Genomic DNA, 23,493 nt, shown 5'->3' on the forward strand with positions numbered 1-23,493 from the left:
AAAAATAGTCGCCTTAAATCGAAGCCCTAACACCCCTAACATCCAGAAGGTTGTCGCCGCCGCCGAAAATCTCCAGTCTACTTCTTCCCTTCGTTCGATTCAGACGGCCGCTCAAGCCACAGCCTTCGTCGGATCTTTCTCCCCTGACTCCGGCGAAAACTGCGCCTCTATCTACTCAACTCAACAAGAGCAACACCTACCCAACTCGACTCGACTCAATTAGGGCTTAGATCTGTGCAGATCGGCGAATTTACAGAGGGAGAATGGGAGAGACGGCGCCAGCGGAACATAGTGGAAAGGGGGGAGGCGGCGCCGAGGTTTCTAGGAGAAAGGGGAAGTCGCGGTATAGAGATTAGAGAGAGAGAGCCGAGTAGTATAATGTGGGGGTTGTTTAATTGGATTAACTAAAATTATTTTTAATTAGAAATTACTCAATTCTTAAAATTTGCCTAAAAGGGAAATGAGACAAGATTATTGGGACAAACCAAAAATGAAAGTGGAACAAGATTATTGGGACGGAGGGAGTATAAAATTGATAAAATTGGAGATGAAAGATGATAAAATATAAGAGAGAATGTAATAATATAGAATGTGATAAATTGATAAAGTAAGAGAGATAAAGTAATTAAGAATTCTTATTGTTTAGCTAATTGTTACTCCCTCCGTCCACCAAAAGTGGGGCACTTTAGTTGGGCACGGGATTTAATACAATTGGTGATGATTTTGATATAATGGAGAAATGATCCCACCACTTTATGAGATGTGTGGTTGAGATTGAATTTGGGGTGGGTTTTTTAGTAAATAAAAAGTGTTTGTAAGGTTAAAATATTAAAGAGGATGGTGGGACCATTCCTTTAAAAGGAAAGTGGTACATAGACATGGCCAAAAAAACTGGAACTGGGAACCGAACCGTCCGGGACGGTTCTGGAATCGGAACCGTGTCATACAGTTCCGAACCGGAATCAAAATCGTGCTCGGCCGGTTCGATTCCAGTTCCAATTTCTTCAAACTGTCGATTCCCGGTTCCGAATCGGAACCGAACCGTGGAACCGGGAATCGTGTTGAAACCGTGCTGGAACCGGACTGAAACCGTGAACCGTGGAACCGTCTGCAGAACCGTGGAACCATCTGAGAACTGCTTATAAGTAAGGAAATATATAAGTATAACCACTTATTTACTTTATTATCAAATACATTTAAAATATTAATTTCTTAAATTTTATGTTAAAAAGAAGTTGATCAATTTAAGACGAAACGAAGGGAGTTTATATCAGTAGCTCCATAGTGTTTATTATTTTGGGAACCGAGTTGTTTTGGTTACAAATGGAGGATCATGCGTGAGTTGTAAAAATACTTATGTCGTTAGTTGTTGATTAGTGGTATATAGGTTAATAGTTATCAGTTAATTGGTTTTTTAAAAAAATAGTTATCCATTAATTAATCCATAGTGGACTTTGATTCTTTCGGGATACGTAGGCAACTCAATTATAACTTAAATGTTATAATTAAGCTCAAGTCCTATTTTCTTTATTTCTTTTTTTTTTCCCAATTACAAGTTGTAAACTAAGTTGCCTTAATTTTATTTTAGCATCCAAAAGTTGTAATTTGTAAATTATATTATAAGAGTTGTAAGGTGTAACTTTGAATTATAAAGTTCAATTTAGAAAATAAAGTATATGAAATTTATATTTTCTTGTGTCTTTTATTTTATTAAAGCAAATTTCATTAAATTTTACACAACAATACATATAAAACAATACAAATTACATAAAAAAAGGAAAAAAAAAAAAAACAAATGGACGGTTCTAACGGTTCGAACCGGAACCGGCGATTCAGAACCGGAACTAGAACTGCGGGTTCACGGTTCGGAACCGAAACCGTGAGGGGTATTTTTCGGTTCGGTTCCGGTTCCAATTTTTGAAACCGAGAATCGGCGGTTTCGGTTTCGGTTCCGGTTCGAACCTGGAACCGAACCGTGGCCACCTCTAGTGGTACACTCTTTGCGAACGTCCGATATAGTAATTGTGCCCCACTTTTGGCAGACGGTGTTGGATTTGTATACTGAAAGCAAGAACTTTATGCTTGTATACAATGATTCCTGTATTCACTATTCTTATCTCCTATCTGATTGTGTTCATGATTGCATATGTATGTTCTTTATCTCTGTATGAGTAGATTATATGGTGTGTTGTAGATCACAGAAGACCATATAATTGGAATAATCTTAAGAGATATAATATGATCACAGCCGAAATAACTCTAGGACAAGTTATTGGTTTAGGCTGCAGTATAGATGGAAGTAGTTTGTCTTGGCTACTTGTCTATACTGGTACGTCATTACGTATTGATAGGACCACAGCTTGAGATGTATTCTTCTATCTGACTTAAGTGAAGAATCAAGATCTCGGTGACTTATAAATCTTAATACTAATAAGTATTCAGATATATATATTAACTCGTATATCACTTTGACTTACTATGGGTGAAAGTTATATACTAACTCGAGTACTCTGTATCTTGGGTGATAGCGGTTAATATATGATATTTGATTATCTGTATTAGTACCCGTATCCGATATAGGATAATGACATCCCCTTAAGGAGCTCAATAAGGTTTATTACGCTAAACCCTGCAGGTTGATTAAGTTCAAGCGTAATAATAAAGTTTGAGTGGTACTGCTTAAGGAATTATTAAGAGATTAATTAATTTAAGCTTTCAGAGCTCTAATTAATTAATGGATGTCGGATATTTTAAATACGGAGATTTAATAAGTCTAAATACAAGCCCCGACTCATCACCGGCAATAAAGGGGTAAGTCAGTATCGGTTCTCTAGTGGAATGAGCTGATATTTATAAATTAATTATGGTCTGGGCTGACCATAGATAAATTAATTTATTTGAGGCCCATCTTTATTCCTTGTATCTGGTCCCTGGGCTGGCCCAATGTCTCCTAGCCCAAGTAGGGCAGCTTTTCGGCCCTCACTCAATAACTGGCGCCCCCTCTTCTTTTCTGTATTATAAAATACAGCTGTCAGCTCTCAGGAAAATACACTGATAAAAATTAGGGTTTTGAGAGCAGAGTGGGGCGCAGGAAACGTGAGGTGATTTTCTGTCTTGGGAATTTCCATAGCTCGTTGTCCATCCAACGTTGGGAATTGAGCGGGATACAGTCGAGAAGATCAGAGCTGGAGTCAGATTCTTTCGACGCGATCATCAACAGCTTGTGCATCCAATTCTCAAGTAATTATTTCCTATCACCTATGTGCAGCTGTTAAATTCATAGGAGCATGTTAGGATTTAATCGTTGTATGATGAATTAATAATAATCCAAGAAACGATCATCGGGCAATCGAGTATTAATTCAATTTAATATTCCTTCAATTGGTATCAGAGCCCAGGATTAATTTCTTGGCTCTATTATTAATTTATGTACGATTAATAATGTGCGTTGTTTTTACTGCTGTTGTTCTTCGTGGTTCGTTGATTCGTGGAATACGTCGTTTGACGTTGTAATCATTTTTCACCACGAGAAAATCCGTGGTTAGATTAGGTTTTCAATTGTATTTGTTTTTCCGTTGTAAATCTGTAAAATCGAGGAACGAAACGAGGATGACGACGAATCAACGACGAGGAAGGTGTAAGGAGGTTGCCACGGACACGGTGTGGCACGGGCAGCCGCGGTGCCGAGGGCCGCGCACGCACGGGCGCTTCGGCACCGTGCGCTGCGCGCGCCTGGTCAGGCGACCGCGCTGCTGCGTTCTGCTGTCACCGAGGGCTGCTGGCGAGGCGTGGCGAGGCGTGGCGAGGGCTGGAAGCAGCGGGCAGGGGCGGTGCGCGCCCGGCGGGCGGCACGCTGCCGCTGCTGTTGCCGCACGCTGGAGCCGCTGCTGTCGCCGTTCGTTGCTGCTGCCGGGGACGCCAAGGCCGAGTCAGGCGAGAGCTGCTGCCGACCGTTGCTGCTGCTGGAGGTGCCGGACCGTGCTGATGCAGCGCCGGGCTGCTGCCAGCGCCGGGACACTGCGCGCGCCATGGCTGCTGCAGCACCGGCGTGCTGATGTGCGGCGCCGAGGGTTGCTGTGCGGCGGCTGTGTTGGAAGGTGGCGGCGCCGCGCTAAGAGGCGAAACCCTAGGCGGCGCCTGTTTCTCGCAAGCCCTAGCAGTTCGCGGGTCAGAGGGGTGAAGACCCGGATCCGAGGCGCGGATCCGGGTACAGTTCGTGGGTAGGGTCTGTTGACTCCGGGTTCTGGGCCTTTGACCGCGAGTTTAGGCCGTTTACCTGGGCTGGGCCTGGGCGCTGGGTGTTTTTTGGCCCAATCTCGGTTTTGGCAGCTGCTGGACGGGCCTGGGCGGCTGGGCTACACGTTTTGGGCCCAAACAAGGGCTGGATCAGTTTTTCAGCCTGTTTAGGCGGTTTTGGGCATTTTATTGTCCATTTTTATTTATTTTATTTTGTAATAGAATAGATGTTGGGTTTCCACGAATGGGTCACGAAGAATTTTAATTCTTTAATTATGTTTCTTTGCATGTCGTGGTTGTTAATCCCTTATGCTCTTTACCTGCTTTTGCCCGTCTTTGTTTATTAATATTTGTTTATTAATTGCGCTTAGACGAGCATGCTAGTAGGTTTGCCGTTTTCTTAAGCATGTTTTAGAATTCTGCGAGCATGATTTACATGTTGCGTTCTAGAGAAGCATGTTTAGGTTTATGTGCTTGAGCATGTACAAACCTTTTGAAAGAAAAAGACTAAGCTGTTTAATAATTTTTATAGTAATTAAAAATTATTTTAGACCTCCACATGCGGCCTCAAGACAAAGTGATTGGCAAATTTGAGTAAACGTCCACACAGCGTGACTTACTTCATATTTGTTTTTTCATAAGTTTGTCAGATGAGGTTTCTAATAAAAATATTTAAATCCATTGAAGTAGTGGGAGTTATGCAGTAAACGTCCACAAAGCGTGGCTTACTTGTGTAATTTTTCACAAGTACTTTGGAGAATGGAATTAAATAAGATAACCAAGAAAATTAAATTGAAAGCGGTATGGTCCTCGTGAGTATGCTAATTTCGAGAATTTAATTTTCAAGGTTAAATTGTGGTCATTGCTTAGATATCATATCAAGTACAATGTACAACTCCCCGAGGAGTCTCTTCTTGATGATGATATGGTCTAGTTAAGGTGCCAACTATTAATTTCTTTTGTCAAAAGGTTAAATTGACATGGATGGAAATTAAACGACTAGTAAATAGTCTGGTTGAGGAGTTCGTGTGTAAACGTCCACACAGCGTGGCTTGCACATGGGATTCTTTGAGCCGTTGGAGGTTTCATTAATATTGTTTTATCAAAAGGTTACAATATTATTGTTATGAATTATGTGCTTCATGTTCTTACATGTTTATTTGTTTACTTTCAGATATGTCTATGTCTCCGATAATTAACATTCTAGCAAACAATCCTCTCATCGGTCCTAATTACACCGAATGGAAACGCCATATTATGTACATACTTGACGCTGATGAGCACAGTTTTGTGCTTACCACTCCACGTCCCGCGGCCTTAACTGATGAGTCGACTGATGCGGAACGTGAGGCGCATAAAAGGTGGCACAAGTCGAATAATATGGCCAAGTGCTATATTATGATGACTATGTCGCAAACTTTGCAACTCCAGCATCAGGTCATGGATGACGCGGCGACCATCATGTTAAACCTCAAGGAGGTTTATGGGGAGTCCGAGAGGTCTGCTCGCTTTAACTTGATGAGAGAAATCTTATCTTGTAGGATGAGCGAGGGCAGTCCTGTGCACGATCATGTCATGCATATGACAAATTTGTTTGACAGGCTTGATCTGCTAGGAGGGGGTATCGAAGGCGAAGCCAAGGTCGATATCATCCTCAATACTCTCCCCAAAACTTTTGAGCACTTCCGTCTCAATATCGTTATGAGCAAAGTCAACTACACTCTTAATGAGTTGTTGAATGCTCTAGTTGCGGCAGAGGGAGTGATGGGCCGTGGGAAAGAGGTCCTTGTTGCTGCCAAGGGATCTGCTTCTTTGTCGAAAGGCGGGAAAAAGAAGTGGAAAGGTCCAAAGGGCAAGCATGATCATGAGGCTAGTGGGAGCGGTAAAGCCAAAGTAGATGGCCCTACCGGCGGCGTGAACAAGCCAACAGGCAAGGGAAAGTGCTTCAAATGCGGCAAGGTTGGGCATTGGAAAAAAGATTGTCCAGTGCTCAAGGCAAAGGGACAAGGTACGTCACAAGTTTTAGTAACTGAAACATGTTTAGCTTCGTTTTCTACTCATTCATGGGTAGTGGATACGGGGGCAACTGACCATGTTTGTTACACCTTGCAGGGCTTCATGCCAACAAGGGAACTGGCAAGTGATGAGATCACCATCTCCATGGGCAACGCGTCGAAGGTCGCAGCTGTTGCAATTGGAGATTTATCTTTATGTTTTGGTGATGACATTTTAGTTTTGAGAGATATTTTATATGTGCCGGATTTTCGGCGGAACATAATTTTTGTTTCAAAATTGTTTTTGGATGGATATTCTGTTACTTTTGATAGAGGCGTCTCTATCATGAAAAATAACATGACTATTTGTTCTGGAATTTTGAATAACTCTCTCTATACTATTACATGTCCAATTAAAAATTCTGTCCATGTTGCATCTACATCACAAATCTGTCCTAATCCGAATAAGAGGAAGTATTATTCTCATGAATAGTATACGCATGTGTGGCACCTAAGGTTAGGCCACATCAATCTAACCAGGATCCAAAGGCTCGTTTCAAATGGAGTCTTGAAAGACTTTCAAGCTGTTCCATTTAGAACCTGCGAATCCTGTATAGAAGGAAAGATGACGGCAAGGCCTTTTAAGGCCAAGGGGAATAGGGCCTCACATGTGTTAGAATTGGTTCACTCTGACTTGTGTGGACCGATGTCCACAAAAGCTCGTGGAGGCTATGAGTATTTCGTCACTTTCATTGACGATTACTCAAGATTTGAGTATATTTACCTACTTCAACGCAAGTCTGAATGCTTTGAGAAATTCAAAGAATTCAAGGCAGAAGTGGAGAAGAGAACGGGTAAATCTATCAAGTCATTGCGGTCTGATCGCGGTGGCGAATACCTCGGAAACGAATTTTTGCAATACTTGTCAGATTTTGAGATTACATCTCAATTGACTGCATCGGGTACTCCCCAACAGAACGGTGTAGCGGAGAGAAGAAACAGGACTCTTTTGGAAATGGTACGATCAATGATGAGTTATGCATCATTGCCTATTTCGTTCTGGGGATATGCCTTGGAAACATCGGTTTACTTGCTCAATCTAGTACCCTCCAAATCGGTTCCTAAAACTCCTATCGAGTTATGGTCAGGGCGCCAGCCCAGCTTGACCCATATAAAGGTATGGGTTTGTCCTGCATACGTGCTGGACAAGGAAGCGAAGAAATTGGAACCTAGATGCGAATTAATGTTGTTTATAGGATATCCTAAGGGAACGAAAGGTGGTTATTTTTATAATCCTAAGGATCAGAAAGTGGTTGTTAGCACCAACGCACGATTCTTGGAACAGGATTATATAGATAAGCACAAGTCTAAGTCCGAGATTGTTCTTCAAGAAATCGAAGGCAATGGACAGGCGATTCCATCACCCCAGCCAAGTGTGCAAGTGAATGCACCACAGGATACTGCACAAACCATTGTCACAGCTGTACCACCACCGCTTCGTCGTAGTGGGAGGGTTATAGTTCAACCCGATCGATTTATGTTCTTGGGAGAATCTTTGGATCTTCTCCCTGTTGATGAACAAAAGGATATCGACCCTGACAACTTTAGACAAGCGATGAAAGATCAAGATGCAGATTCTTGGTACGAAGCCATGGTTTCTGAGATAGAATCCATGGGTGCTATGGATGTATACGAGAAGACCGAACTATCAGATGGCTTTTTAGCTATAGGTAGTAGGTGGGTATACAAGAGAAAGAGAGATTCGGATGGCGAAGTCGCAGCTTTTAAAGCTAGACTGGTGGTGAAAGGTTATACCCAGGAACATGGTATAGATTATGATGAGACCTTTTCGCCGGTTGCCATGCTTAAGTCCATCCGAATACTCCTTGCCATAGCAGCCCACATGAACCTTGAAGTTTGGCAAATGGATGTCAAAACTGCTTTTCTAAACGGTTTCCTTGAAGAAGGAAGAGACATCTATATGCAGCAACCCGAAGGGTTTGTAAAAAAGGGCGAAGAGCATCTTGTGTGGAAGCTTAAGAAGTCCATTTATGGACTTAAGCAAGCTTTGAGGTCATGGAACAAACGTTTTGACGAGGTCATTAAATCCTATGGATTTACTCGTTGTGAGAACGAAAGTTGCGTGTACCGTTTAGATGCCAATGGTGACGTGGTTTTCCTTGCACTTTATGTAGATGATATCCTCCTCATTGGCAACAATGTTGAGCTATTATCAGACATAAAGAAGTGGTTATCCGAACAGTTTCAAATGAAAGACTTAGGAGATGCAGCGTACATCCTGGGGATCAAGGTCGTTCGTGATCGCCAGAAAAGGATGTTGAGCTTATCTCAAGCGTCTTACATTGATACTGTGATTGCTCGTTTTAGCATGCAAAATGCCAAGAAAGGCTTACTACCTTTTAGACATGGCATTCCTCTGTCTAAAGACATGTGTCCTAAGACGCCTAGTGAGGTTGAGGAGATGAGAAAGATACCATATGCTTCCGCCGTAGGTAGCCTCATGTATGCGATGCTATGCACGAGACCTGATATTTGCTATGTCGTTGGCATGGTTGCAAGATATCAGTCGAACCCTGGACCAGGACACTGGACTGCGGTAAAGCATATTCTCAAGTACCTGAAACGGACTCGAGATTATAGGCTAGTTTACCAGTCAGACAGTCTATTTCCTTTGGGTTACACCGATTCGGATTTTCAGGCTGACCGGGATGAGAAGAGATCTACCTCTGGTTATGTGTTTACCTTGGGAGGTGGAGCCGTATCGTGGCGGAGTGCAAAGCAGAAGTGCATTGCAGACTCCACCATGGAAGCCGAGTATGTAGCTGCTTCGGAAGCTGCTAAGGAGGCTGTATGGTTCCGGAACTACCTCTTGGATCTAGGAGTGGTCCCTAATTTGCCTAAGAGTATCATAATTTATTGTGATAACTCGGGTGCAGTGGCAAATTCTAAGGAACCCAGGACCACAAGGCGTCAAAACACATAGAGAGAAAGTACCACATCATACGAGAAATCGTAAACAGAGGAGATGTGCTAGTAGAAAAGATTGATACATTGGAGAACCTAGCTGATCCTTTCACGAAAAGCTTACCGCAAAAGACCTATGAGAAGCATGCTCGAGGGATGGGATTGCGGTTGATGCCACCCACTTAGAGAAAAACTTTCAGTATAAGTGGGAGAGATGAAGTGAAGTTTTTGTAATAGCTAGTATTTAGACACATTGTATACTAAAAGTTTTGCTTTAGTATAAGTGGGAGATTGTTGGATTTGTATACTGAAGGCAAGAACTTTATGCTTGTATACAATGATTCCTGTATTCACTATTCTTATCTCCTATCTGATTGTGTTCATGATTGCATATGTATGTTCTTTGTCTCTGTATGAGTAGATTATATGGTGTGTTGTAGATCACAGAAGACCATATAATTGGAATAATCTTAAGAGATATAATATGATCACAGCCGAAATAACTTTAGGACAAGTTATTGGTTTAGGCTGCAGTATAGATGGAAGTAGTTTGTCTTGGCTACTTGTCTATATTGGTACGTCATTACGTATTGATAGGACCACAGTTTGAGATGTATTCTTCTATCTGACTTAAGTGAAGAATCAAGATCTCGGTGACTTATAAATCTTAATACTAATAAGTATTCAGATATATATATTAACTCGTATATCACTTTGACTTACTATGGGTGAAAGTTATATACTAACTCGAGTACTCTGTATCTTGGGTGATAGCGGTTAATATATGATATTTGATTATCTGTATTAGTACCCGTATCCGATATAGGATAATGACATCCCCTTAAGGAGCTCAATAAGGTTTATTACGCTAAACCCTGCAGGTTGATTAAGTTCAAGCGTAATAATAAAGTTTGAGTGGTACTGCTTAAGGAATTATTAAGAGATTAATTAATTTAAGCTTTCAGAGCTCTAATTAATTAATGGATGTCGGATATTTTAAATACGGAGATTTAATAAGTCTAAATACAAGCCCCGACTCATCACCGGCAATAAAGGGGTAAGTCAGTATCGGTTCTCTAGTGGAATGAACTGATATTTATAAATTAATTATGGTATGGGCTGACCATAGATAAATTAATTTATTTGAGGCCCATCTTTATTCCTTGTATCTGGTCCCTGGGCTGGCCCAATGTCTCCTAGCCCAAGTAGGGCAGATTTTCGGCCCTCACTCAATAACTGGCGCCCCATCTTCTTTTCTGTATTATAAAATACAGCTGTCAGCTCTCAGGAAAATACACTGATAAAAATTAGGGTTTTGAGAGCAGAGTGGGGCGCAGGAAACGTGAGGTGATTTTCTGTCTTGGGAATTTCCATAGCTCGTTGTCCATCCAACGTTGGGAATTGAGCGGGATACAGTCGAGAAGATCAGAGCTGGAGTCAGATTCTTTCGACGCGATCATCAACATCTTGTGCATCCAATTCTCAAGTAAGTATTTCCTAACACCTATGTGCAGCTGTTAAATTCATAGGAGCATGTTAGGATTTAATCGTTGTATGATGAATTAATAATAATCCAAGAAACGATCATCGGGCAATCGAGTATTAATTCAATTTAATATTCCTTCAGACGGATGGAGTACTATTTAGAGAAATGGGACAAGATCAGTGAGACAAACAAAAAAGGAATACGGAACAAGATCAATGGGACGGATGGAGTGGATTGTTATTTGGGGGACCACCCAAAAAAAATGAAGTTATTTGAGGGATAGAAGGAGTATATAGTTTGATACTCCCTCCATCCCAATATCATGGCTCGTATTCCTTCTTCAGTCGTCCCATGTTACTTGGCTCGTTTCATTTTTTAGGTGTAATTAGGGAACAATTAAATGTGTAATTAACCCTAGTATTTAAACCTAAAATCTAACCCTAAAAACACCCCACCCACCCGATTTCATCCCCACTCTCCTCTGGTCTCTCTCTCTCTCTCCTTCTGCCCTCTTCCTCCCGCCACATTCATCGTTTCTCTAAAACCGTATCCACAACCAAATTCGCGCCTCCACCGTGACAACGATCTTCCCATTTTCTCGTCACCTTCCTCTCTCCTCCACTCTTTCTCTTCTTGTCACCTCCCATCTTCTTCCACTAAAAAATAGGCTTTTGACTTGAAACAAATTAATCTGATACTTAACCAAATATTTAACTTTGGCTTGGGAATGATTTGAATCGAATTATATAAAAATGGTCTTGTAGTTTTTGCTGTTGTTGGGTTTGTGGGCGAAGGGAGACGGTGTTACGTGAGTAGCGTCGCCTTCGGCGAGAATTAGAGGATAGAGTTTGGGGATCTGGGGATGTAATGTAACAACAGACGAGGAAGATGAGACGAAGGGTGGTGACTGAATCAGGGAAAAAGATAGAGAGTTGAGGACGGAAAGAGATAGGGCACAACGGCGACTCACCGTTGTTGTCCGGCCAAGGGCGGTGTACGAAAAAAGTTCGGGGTGGCTGTTACTGTCTGAATCGAGAGCGGAGAGAGGTGGTGGCACTTTCACCGTCACCGAGGAAGGAGGCCAAGCCGCGTGGAGTGGCGCCAGTGCATATATTTGAGGGTGGAATCGATGGATTTGGGGATATAAAGCTCCGACAGCGGCTATATTGCTATCAATCAGAGCAAGAGGTGGGCGGGTTTCATGAACGTTATAGACAGAAATAAGGTGGTGGCGCGGTGATTTTACTGCTGCTTCGCCGGAGCTTGAGTCTAACCAAATCCACACAATATCATGTCGGTCGGACTGTGGAAGGAGATTAGGGGAGGGAGAGTGAGCGCAAAGGCCGGACTGTGAGAAGAGATTAGGGGAGGGAGAGAGAGGACATTAAGTACGTGAGATACACAATTTACCTCTTAATTTTAGTCTCCTAAATACTCATGCCAAAAAGAAAGGAGTCATGAATATTGGGATGAATAGAGCATTTTTTAATGGGGATATTGATATATTTTTATTAGAGTTTTTTACTTTTGGTGATGGAGATTGTATGGTGTTAGAAATGTATTTCGTTTGTGATAATATATTTGGGGAATCCATAAATCAATAATTATCGTGTCTGAATCATCAATCCCAATCACTAGTGTAGCTCAATAAGGCTATTCATAGTCGTGACATTCATTCAATCCAACTTAACTCAACTTTTTAATAAAATGTTTAATTTCTCTCTCATTCATATACAGAACCCACAACTTAATATAACTTTTACTCCCATTAGTGACATCAATCAAACCTACAAATTTTATTTTACTTTTTTTTAACAATGTGTTTTGTCAATGATAATTTGTTCTTAAAAGATACTATAAAAACTCATTTAAAATATTTTATAATTTAAAGGGCTAATTGCCGCTAAATTCAAAAGCTTTTTGAGAATTTGCGATATTCTCACCAACTTCAAAATCGGCGTATAAATACATGAATTGAAAATCCGTTCTTAATGTTCCCAAACTAAGAAAAAAAACCCCAAATTGAAGGTGACATGGACTACCGTAAATACAACGTGGCATAGTCGGCGGTGCAAGAAAATGACGTCATTTTTTTAAAACAATACGACGTCGTTTTGATTTCCAACAACAATTAAAAAAAAGAAAAAATAAAAAAGAAAAAGAAAAATTGGGGCTGTGATTTCCAGGTCGCCGGCGAGAGCTTCAAGCTCGGATGGCGGAGCCGCCACTGCCCTGAATCGCCGCCTCCCTCCCTAAATCATGCTCTAGGCCCCAAATCGCAGCCTCCCTCGTCTCTGATCTCCCTCTCCTTTCTATTCTCTCCCCTCTCCCCTCTCCCCTCTATCGATCTAAGCTTCCCAGCTAGACCAGAACACCCATGCCGCCGTTACTCACGATTCGAGCAACAACAATGGAAAATCAAGGATTCGAGCAACAAGAAGAAGGGGGAGCGACTCGCCCCTGCCCTCCACGCGGCGTGGCCTCCCTCTTCGCCGCCGTTGCTCCTCCTAAAAATGGGCCGCTCACCGCTGCTCGTGCCCTAGGCCCCAAATTGCGGTTTTCGAAATCGCACCCTAGCCACCATCATCTCCACCCCTGCCTTTTCCGACCCAGTGAAGAAGGCCCAAGATTCCGGCTTCAAAATCAAGCTCATCACAATCGAATTCCCACAGAGATTCCGGCCTCCCCGACCACCTCCAAGCGCCACCTCACCCTCTTGGTCTCCTCCTTCTCCCACCGCCACCGAGCCCTTCCATCCCACGAAAATGACGCCGCATCCACGAACGACGGCGGCGCGGTGGCGTTTGCTGCCTTGTTCCGACAGATCGAGGAGAGGGATGAGAGATGGGAGATGGGGATTAGGTGGTCGAGGGGTTGGGGAAGGGGGTAAGTTATGGGGGTGTTTGGGGATGGGGGTAGGATTTTTTTTATTTTTTTTTGTAAATTAATTTATTAATAAATTATTATATTTTATTAAAATAAAATTATTAAAAAAATGAAAAAATGACATGTAATACCTAATTGCCATGTATTTGACACATATTCACTGATTGCCACCTCATTTCGCCGGAGTTAATAATTTTGGGAACATTAAGAACGAATTCTCAATTCGTGTATTTATACGCCGATTTTGAAGTTGGTGAGAATATCGCAAATTCTCAAAAAGCTTTTGAATTTAGCGGCAATTAGCCCTAATTTAAACTTATATAATCGTACTTAAAAGTATATGATAACTGTCTCAAAAAAAATATTATAATTGAAACTTTACTCTGTAACAAATGAAAATTATAAGAATTAAAACACAAAATTGCAAATAAAACTACAAATTGATATGTGAAATAATAAATTACAGCTAAAAAGATACAAATTAAATATTTATTTTGTTTTGTGAAAATATATTAAAATTAGACTTATTTATAGAGGAAAAACACTTTTAATATAATTTGTATTTTTAATAAAAAATTATCTATGATAAAATGTATTTAAAATATAAAATCTTAATACACAAATGAGAACCTGCCATGTGTAAAAAGAATAGTAAAGTGCAAATGGTGACTTGAGGGTGGATGGCCGCCTAAGTCAGGTAAAATGGTGACCTTTTGATTTATTTATTCTCTCCTTATTTTTTATTTTTTTGGTCTTATTTTAGTGACCTCCTGTGAGAGTCTCATAAGGGGTAGTCTAAAGTCTATGTACAAATATGAAATATTCAACAAATAAAGATATTTAGTACCAATTAGGCAATTACTCCCTCCTCCTCAATTTAATATATCATATTTTTTTATTTGTGTGTCCCAATTTAATAGTCTACTTCTTAAGATAGAAAGTCAATACATAATAAATATTTCCACATAATTCATTATTTATATCAAATGTCATTGTGACTCACACATACTTATCTCTCATTTCATTTAAAAAATAATACTCCATCTGTCCACAAATTTGTGTCCTAGGGGAAGGGGTACGGATTTTAAGAAAAAATGTATTGATTTGTTAAGGAAATAGTTACTAAAAATAGGTAGGACACGAATTGGTGGACGAACCAAAATAGAAATTAAGACACGAATTGGTGGACGGATGGAGTATCTTCATTTATCTCTATTACTTTTTGGACAAATATATCTAGGGGTGAGCGTCTGGCGGGTTTGTTGGACCGAAATTTTCAAAAAGCTGGACCGACCCGGACCGATTCTTGCATGCAGACTGACCCGGGATCAGACCGAACCCAACCAACGGGTCCGTTCGGTTTGGGTCAGACCCGCCAATAAATATAATATCAGATACACATAAATATGAAATATATATTATACACAAACTGAAATACACAAATTGACATACATAATTACACAAACTTATAAACATAATTTCAGATTTATATATAGTTATATACACAAATTGATACTGTATAAACTGATACACAAAGTGACGTACATATATACAAAAACTTTACCGGAGTCATCCGTTGGGCTCGTCGGTGAGGAGTAGGACTGCTTGCTGCAGGTATGGGCAGCGACAGCGAGCGGCTGAGTTTGGAGACAGAGGCGGCGCGACTGACGGATTGACAGACTGAGCACAGACTTTGGGCGACGTGGGCGCGACTGTGCCGTGCGATTCTGGACTCTGGATCTGATCGACAGAGAGGGGGGTCGTGGCCGCGGGAGTCGCCGAGTCGGGACCGGTCCAGCAGGGGCGGGGCGGCGGGTTTGAGTGGGTGGGGTGGCAGTAGCGGCGGCTAGGGTTTGAGTGGGTAGGGAGGGTTCTACCGTTCAGTTTTTTGCAAATATTTGAATTTTAAGTTTCAATTTCCAAACTTAGGACTTAGGGTTAGAAATTTGAATTTTAAATTTTATTATTATTATTATAAATATTAAATATATAAAACAAATAATTAATTTATAAATATATGGGTCGGTCTGGGTTCGATCGGGTTTCGACCCGAACCGACCCAACAAAATTTCGATCCTAGAAAACTAACCCGAACCGAATTGTACATAGGTCTTGGGTTGGTTCGGTCCGGACCAAACCCGTTGGTCCAGGCGGGTTTGGTTTGAGTCTGTACACTCCTAAATATATCTTCAAAAAAAAAAAATTATCTCTCATTTTATTATAAACTGTCCATTTATTAATATCTGTGTCCGAAGGCTTGTTGAGTTGAGACGGGGAAAGTACCAAATATCCATTACGAGAAAGTAAAGCATCAAGTTCTTTAATTCTCGACCCTCGTTATTTGTTTATCGTCGATTTGAGCTCCTAAATTTTATTTAAAAAAATAAAACACCCGTGAAATATGTGAGTCTCGTCTAACTTTATTTTATATTTTAGTCAATTTTTACACTAATTTATCAATTATGGCATTTTTAAAGTATAACAATAAAAGGTGAAAAAAGAGAATATTGCATCCGATTATTTAATAAAGCTCAACACATATTAATAAAAAATGAAAAGTTTTAGACAATGCTCGAAATAAGGAAAACGAATTACACATACCCATATGTGTGCGTGTGTGTAGATGAACAACATTTCCACCCAATAGCAAGATTGTGAGCTCACCTAAATTTCCAAAGGAAGAAAAGATTGTGACTGATTTTTGCTTTGAAAATGTATAGGCAGTTAATGTCCATGATGATATTACAATTGCAAGATTTACACCAAACTACCACAATAGATAGCTCTTATGTATCCACAGTTCTTTATCTCAAGAAAAATGCTCATTCTAGCTAAAGATCAAGAAAAAATTCCAAGAAATCAAGTTACACTAACCAGATTGTATCACCTCAAGAATTAGATGGAAACCCCCAACTATTTAAACTCAATTACCAGATCTTACTCTCTTCTGCCCACCTCTTCCATCAGATTTCGTCGCCCCGGCTGAATCACCCTCCGAGGACGCCTCCATGGATTTGGTGAAGGAGTTGGACAGATCAGTGTACAGATCAACCACCCTCCTGATGTTGTTGTTGAGCTCCCGAATCAGCCCCACGTTACGCGACAGATTATCCGGGATCTTTGACTCGTGATTCTGGTTGATCTCACTGATCAACACCCTATTCTGGTCCAGTATGTTTTGGACTTGTAAAAAACTTTTCTGAAACGTTTGAACAACCTTGCTCTCGATCTGCTGCCCGTTGGCAAGGCCAGAAAATATGTCGTCTTCCATAGCCTCTCGCCCTCAAAAGTGTTACAACCACTGCAATTTTTGCCAGGATAAACACAAATGCTATTAGAAAGGCAATTCTTGATGCTAGAAAGAAACATGACTTGTTCATCTTCTTCATTTTACCCTTTTTGTGGTATTTTAGGAAGTTCAATTAAACGAATTCGACATAAAAGGAAACTAGAAATCAGATATAGAGCAAGAAGCTTAAGAAATAGTTAGCTTCCGTTTTCAGGAGCATACAGAAAATCTTGTACAAAATATACACTATGTTGTGTGATAGAAAATTCATCTTTTTTCTTTTACTCAAGTCCTATACAAAGCTCGAATATCTACGAACAAAATCGAGTACAAAAGTTTGTTCTCTTAACAAATCTATGGACAAAAGGTGCAATTCAACAACAACAAAAAGAGAGCGATAAAAAAAAAAAAAGGAAAGAAAGAAAGCTGACTTCTTTTTCTTGATGAATGACCTTTTTCACCAAGTAGCTCTCTTCCAGAAACAAAGCAGAGTAAACTGATATTTAAGCTAATCATTGACTCTTAGAAATTCCTAATTAGTCATCTAAAAATCTGCTCAGGAAACTGAAATTATGGTCATCAATGGCGTCAAGTGTGTGTAAATTGTGATGAAGAAGGAAAGGTCTCTCTCAAAATTAATTGTGACTTGGGTTTAAAAGGAACATTTAAAGAAAGTGCAATTACACCAAGGGATCTTCATCATGAAAATTAGGTGAATTCAGCATTAAATATCTCAAAATTTTATGGCAAAATTTTGAAGGTAGAAACCTTGTTCTGACAAGCAAAATACCCTGTCTAAGATTGGTAAGACAATATAAACCTACATAATGAATACAACAAAGAGATTCAAATCCTCAACAATCAAAAAGAAAAATCACACAACAAACACATAGTTATACCTTAATTGCAGTAAAATTGAGTATCTAAACGGTCAAACAAAGATATCTGATTGCAAACAGCAAAGGCAGCAAAAGCTCAAAAGCGCAGAAATGAGAAACCCCACATTTAATTAAGGGCACAAATATCAACAGAAGAAACCAAAATTTCCCAGCATTTTCCAGCTGGTTTACCTTGAAATTCAGGACCATTCTCTCTCTCTCTCTCTTCGAGAAGGAGAAGAATCAACAGCAGTAGCAGCAAACGGTGCAGGGATTGGGAAAAGACCCTGAAATCATGAAGCGGGTTGAAAAGAAAAGGGGAGTATTATTCAGTAAACTTTGAGATTTGACAATACACGCACACACAAACACACAGTCACACAAAAGGGGACCCCTCTTTGGTAGTTTCGTGGGGTTTGTGTTTCTTGTGCTTTTTTATGCTTGTCTTGTGATCTCCCACTCTCTTTCAGTTTTGAGGATTTCATGGGCTCACAAATGTCAAATATTATGCTTTAATATTTTATGTGACTATAATTAACGTTCAATCATTTTTTTTCTATTCTATGTATTATTTTCATTTTAATTTACCTTTGAGAAAAGTGGAGAAGGAAATTCCACAAATAAAAAAAATAATGATAGAAAAAGTATAATGATTAATGGTTCAATTAAAATAAAATGTGATAAATATATGAGATTAAAACTCTCAGATTCGAATTTATCGTGGTGTGATCATTAAATTTATTTATTTAATTATTATTAATTTATTCAAAAAATGATAGATCCATTAATGACAATGTGTGCAAATATGTGATAATCATAAGTGTGATACTTTTTTTTTTCAGAAAGAAATTATAAGTGTCATAGTTAGTAGGATTATTTTTAGAAAGTGACTAAAAAATGTTTTGTGAATGGACGATAATCGAAAATTAGGATATAATTTATTATGGAGATAATTTATTTTATTAACTAGTATATAACATCAAGGCTTGATTTGTTTATTTTTTCTTTTAACTTTAAATAATTAATAAAAAGAACAAATTGAGATTTAATTTTTATGTAATTTATAAGATTAATAATTAGTTACAATAATAATTTATGAGATATTAGAATTAATATAAATTTATAAAATAAAAGGTAATATTAGTACGAACTAAATAGGTGTTGGCGTAAAGTGTTCATATGAAATATGTAACATTATTTGCGTTGAAGTTCAAATTAACTACTATGTGAAATGATAATACAAACTCCATTCGTCCTTAAAATTGCAACACGAATGAGATGACACGAGTTTTAAGAAAAAATATAGTAGTTGCGTTTGAGTGGAGATTGTATCCCACACTTTTTTGTAAATAGTAGGAGTGAAAGTTTGTGAGATCATTTCCAAGTAAGAAAAAATTATAGTAATTTTTATGAACGTATCAATATAGTAATAAAGTCATAATTTTTAGGGACGAGAAAGTAATAATTTTTAAAAATAACTGATCTCTCTCTCTCTCTCTCTATATATATATATATATATAGGGGTGAGTTAGAGTAAAAACACATCTTTTTGTATAAAATAAAAAACGCATTATATACATATATATATAGGGGCGCGCTCCAGTGAGACCCCCTATTTTTCGTGTAACATGAGTACAATGAATAAGACATATAATACTAATGAACAAAACGTATATCTAATGAACAAGATGTATATACTGATGAAAAATAAAATTTAAAAAATTCGTAATGAACAAGACATATATACTGATGAACAGGGCCGTATATACTGATGAACAATGCAGTATATACTGATGAATAACAAAATTTAAAATATTCTGCTCCCTCCAGGATTCGAACCCTGCGAAAAAAAATCACCCTTCAGATACAATATCAGCCATAGGATTGATAAAATAAACGCACCAGATCGTGCCCTAGATCTCACTAAAATTAGGGGGTCTCATTGGAGCGCTCCCCTATATATATATATAGGGGAGCGCTCCAATGAGACCCCCTAATTTTAGTGAGACCTGAGACACCATCTTGTGCGTTTATTTCATTAATCTTATGGTTGATATTGTATCTAAAGGGAGAAATTTTTTTCTTAGCGTTCGAATCCTGGAGAGAGCGAAATATTTTAAATTTTGTTATACATCAGTATATACTGCCTTGGGGCCATTCTTCATCAGTATATATGTCTTATTCATTATGGTGAGTGTCTCACAAAAAATAGGAGATCTCACTCGAACGCGCCTATATATATATATATATATATATCCATCCTGCGTTTATTGCGGGATTCGCCCTTTGGCTAAATATTTTTCAACGTGGGCCAGGCGTCAAATGCGAAGACAATTATATTGCATAATTGCGGAGCCGGTTTTTATTGTGTAATAATTATCGACGGATCAAAGTATTCGAATATTTACTTTATAAATTTGATGGAATCTAGCTCTATACAATGGTGTGAGATTATTTTATTTATAAAACCGAGCATTTCAATAAATTAATTTTTTTTATTAAATTTTTTTATAGGATTAATTGTATATAAATTAATAAAATTTTAAATAATTATCGTTTTGCAAACTGATTTTTATAATATTAGAATATTGTATTTATTCAAATCATAAATGTATGAGTTGGCGAGCCATGTAACTAGCGTTTTATTAGTGGTGGACCTGGTGGTTACTTGTATTTTATACACACTTACACTTTGCATATACTAGTAACTATCTAATATCTAATGTCTCCTCCCTTTCTTTTTTTCTATTCTCAATATATTTTTTTAAATAAATGGTCATAATTTTGATGTAATGTAACACGAAAACAAATAAGGCACAGAGATTAAACATGCCGTGTAGTTAGTTGTCTCTCCAATTTTGGGTTGGTTCGATAAGTTGATAATGTTTGATGTAAATTAGAGGGTGTTTTATTTTGCTTTTTTAGGATGTTTGGTTAAGTTTATTTTATACATATTTTATAAGCTGTGATTTTTGATCAAATGTTTTAAGTGTTTAAGAGATGTAATATCTAAAAATGTTTGAATAACCGAGGTCCATATAAGTTATAGATAAATTTTGTATTAGAGACTACTGAAGATCTTAATTAGATAGAAAGAGAATGATAATATTCGAATAAAAGGAGTATATGTTGGAAATAACCAAATATGGTAGGATTGCTTTTGTAAATTAGTTGTTACAAATTTATAATATGCTGAAGAAATAAGTTATAGTTGATGATTTATTTTTCCGAATATTATAAGTTAAACCTCTTATAAATTATTTTAAGAAATTTATAAATAAGCCGAACGCCAACTCAAGGGAGGGACATGTGTTTTTAAGACAAAATTGTTGAGTGTATTGAAAATGATAAAAAAATGTTATAATCAATACTCCCTTCGTCCTACTTATCTTGAGACAAATTCATTTTTGAACCTCCCGATTATCTTGATACATTTTCTTATATGATAAAAGTTTTTTCCTTTGTTCACATTTCATTTTTTTACATATCACACTTAACACACTAAAAACTAGTTTTTTAAATCTCTTGTCCAAAATTTTTATCTCAAGATAATTGTGACAGATAGAGTATTGAAACTATGAAAAAGTGTTATAATTAGTATTTAGAGTGGTGAAAATGTAAAAAGTAAGAATACATGAGGTATTATTAGTGGTGGATAATGTCCCAAAATAGATACGTATGAATTCGTTGTGAACCAACTAAAATATTTGAATTATATGTAAAATACGTATGAATTCGTTGTGAACCAACTAAAATATTTGAATTATATGTAGAATACGTATAAATTCGTTGTGTGAATATCTGAATTTCGAAAATTAATTTTTTTGCTACTTATGAGATTCGAGCTCATGACTAGGGGTGGGAAGTTAGGGTTCGGGTATAGGGTACCCGATTGCCCGACCCGAAAAAATCGGGTATCGGGTACCCTATATCCGAAAAATTAGGGACCGGGTTCGGGATCAGGTATTTAGGGTGGGGAAAAATTGGGTATCGGGTATACCCGAAATACCCGATTTTTTATTAAATATATATTAAATTATTTAATTAAATTTTAATTCTTTAATTTCAAATCAAACTCACAAACTGTAACCCTACTCCCTCCCTGACTCCTCCCACGCCCCCAGCCCTCAATCCCTCTCAACTCCCTCTGTTCCGTTCGCTCGTCGACCCAACGGCGCCGGCGCCGGCCTCCGTCGTCCCACCCGCTACGACCATCGCCCAGTCCGCCAGGCGCCCAACTCCCTCTATTCCGCCCGCGACCCGTCGACCCAGCCTCGCCGCCTCCGTCGTCCCAGCAGCTGCGCCGCCTCCGAGCAATAGCAGACGCGCCGCCAACCGTCCCCACTCCCAGGTACAGTTCTTCTTCCTTTTTTTTTAATGACTCAAATCATGAAATTAGGGGTTACATTTTCGAAATAATTTTTAAAAAAATCGGGTATTTTCAGGTATTAGGGTACCCTAATACCCGATTAAGGAAAATCGGGTACCCTAATACCCGAAATACCCGATTTTCACAGTTTGACCTGAAACATGCAATTTTGACCGGGTAATTTAGGGTACCCGAATACCCGACTCGGGTATTAGGGTACCCGATTTTTTTTCGGGTTCGGGACCGGGTATCATTTTTCCGCCTTAATCGGGACCGGGTACCCGATTTTTTCGGGTAGGGTACCCGATTCCCAGCCCTACCAGTCATGACCATAATATATCCAACAAAATTGAAAATTTCTGCTCCCACAAAATAGAGATATTGGACAGATTGTTTGAACAATGGATCCAACAACTACTTACGAAAAGCAGTAAAGCAGTGGAAAAAAACAATGCACACACAACATAAATAATTTATGCTACAATGTTAATTAATTGCAATTATGAATCCACTATAAAAATTCATTTTACAATGAATTACACGATCTACATAATATAATCCATCTTATTGAATAGATCCGATAAGAAAAGAAATCACTTCTAATCCTATCGTATACGCTAGCAATAACTAGACTTATACTTAAGTTAATATGTGTATCATGAACATACAAAATCTATCAGCTAATCCTAGACTCACGACTCTCACTCAAGGTAAGTTGAACAGAACTGTGTGTGTGTGTGTTAGTCAAGCGATAAGGGGCTAATGTCTAAGGCCAAAGGTCATGGGTTCGAGTCCCATGTGGCGCAACTTTTAAATTTCTTTATTTAATATTGCTAATTTTATATATAAAGAAAGGTAAGTTGAACTAGATGTTGGAATGTATATGTTAAACCAATACTCAACTCAATTGTCATGCTCTTCAAATATTTGTATATCTTTTTATATGAACTGGTACTGAATCCAGTGATCTTCCACCCTATTTATAGACGTATAATATGCTTGGAGGGCAAATGATTGAAGATTGCAGAATATGTTGAAAAATCGTGTGATCAGTTGTAAATTTGGAGCAAAATTTTGCTTAGCAAACCCTAACCAACATTCATAAAAAAATGCATTGGTTTGGTCTTATCTGATTTTATCTTCCTTATTCCAATCTTTAATATGCACGAATTTCTTTAATGATAAATAATTATTAAATGAAGACGATAAGAACTTTAAGGATTTATTCAAAAAATCAAATATAGAGTTAAAAATTAAATCTAACAAAAATAATAAATTAATCATAGATTTTAATAATTTAAAAATAAATTATTTTAAAATACAGTATATTTTTATCTTAGCGCACCCCCTATGTATACACCATATATTAC

General features: G+C 38.4%; 1 protein-coding gene across 2 annotated transcripts; it reads right to left on the bottom strand.

Moving 5' to 3' along the window:
* Nucleotides 1–16,256: 16,256 nt before the first annotated feature.
* On the bottom strand, nucleotides 16,257–18,254 carry LOC131004119 (protein ELF4-LIKE 4-like). Of its 2 annotated transcripts, none has more exons than XM_057930725.1 (2): nucleotides 17,947–18,254; nucleotides 16,257–16,888 (listed from the first exon to the last, which is right to left on the bottom strand). In XM_057930725.1, exon 2 carries the CDS (start codon nucleotides 16,856–16,858, stop codon nucleotides 16,511–16,513), a length of 348 nt encoding a protein of 115 aa, XP_057786708.1. In that variant the 5' UTR covers nucleotides 16,859–16,888; nucleotides 17,947–18,254; the 3' UTR covers nucleotides 16,257–16,510. The 2 variants fall into 2 exon arrangements, with proteins under 2 accessions (XP_057786708.1, XP_057786709.1); XM_057930726.1 differs by having other exon boundaries at nucleotides 17,776–17,962.
* Nucleotides 18,255–23,493: the final 5,239 nt, after the last annotated feature.

This window comes from Salvia miltiorrhiza, unplaced genomic scaffold (genome assembly GCF_028751815.1).
Source record: "Salvia miltiorrhiza cultivar Shanhuang (shh) unplaced genomic scaffold, IMPLAD_Smil_shh original_scaffold_326, whole genome shotgun sequence".
NCBI classification, from domain to species: Eukaryota; Viridiplantae; Streptophyta; class Magnoliopsida; order Lamiales; family Lamiaceae; genus Salvia; species Salvia miltiorrhiza.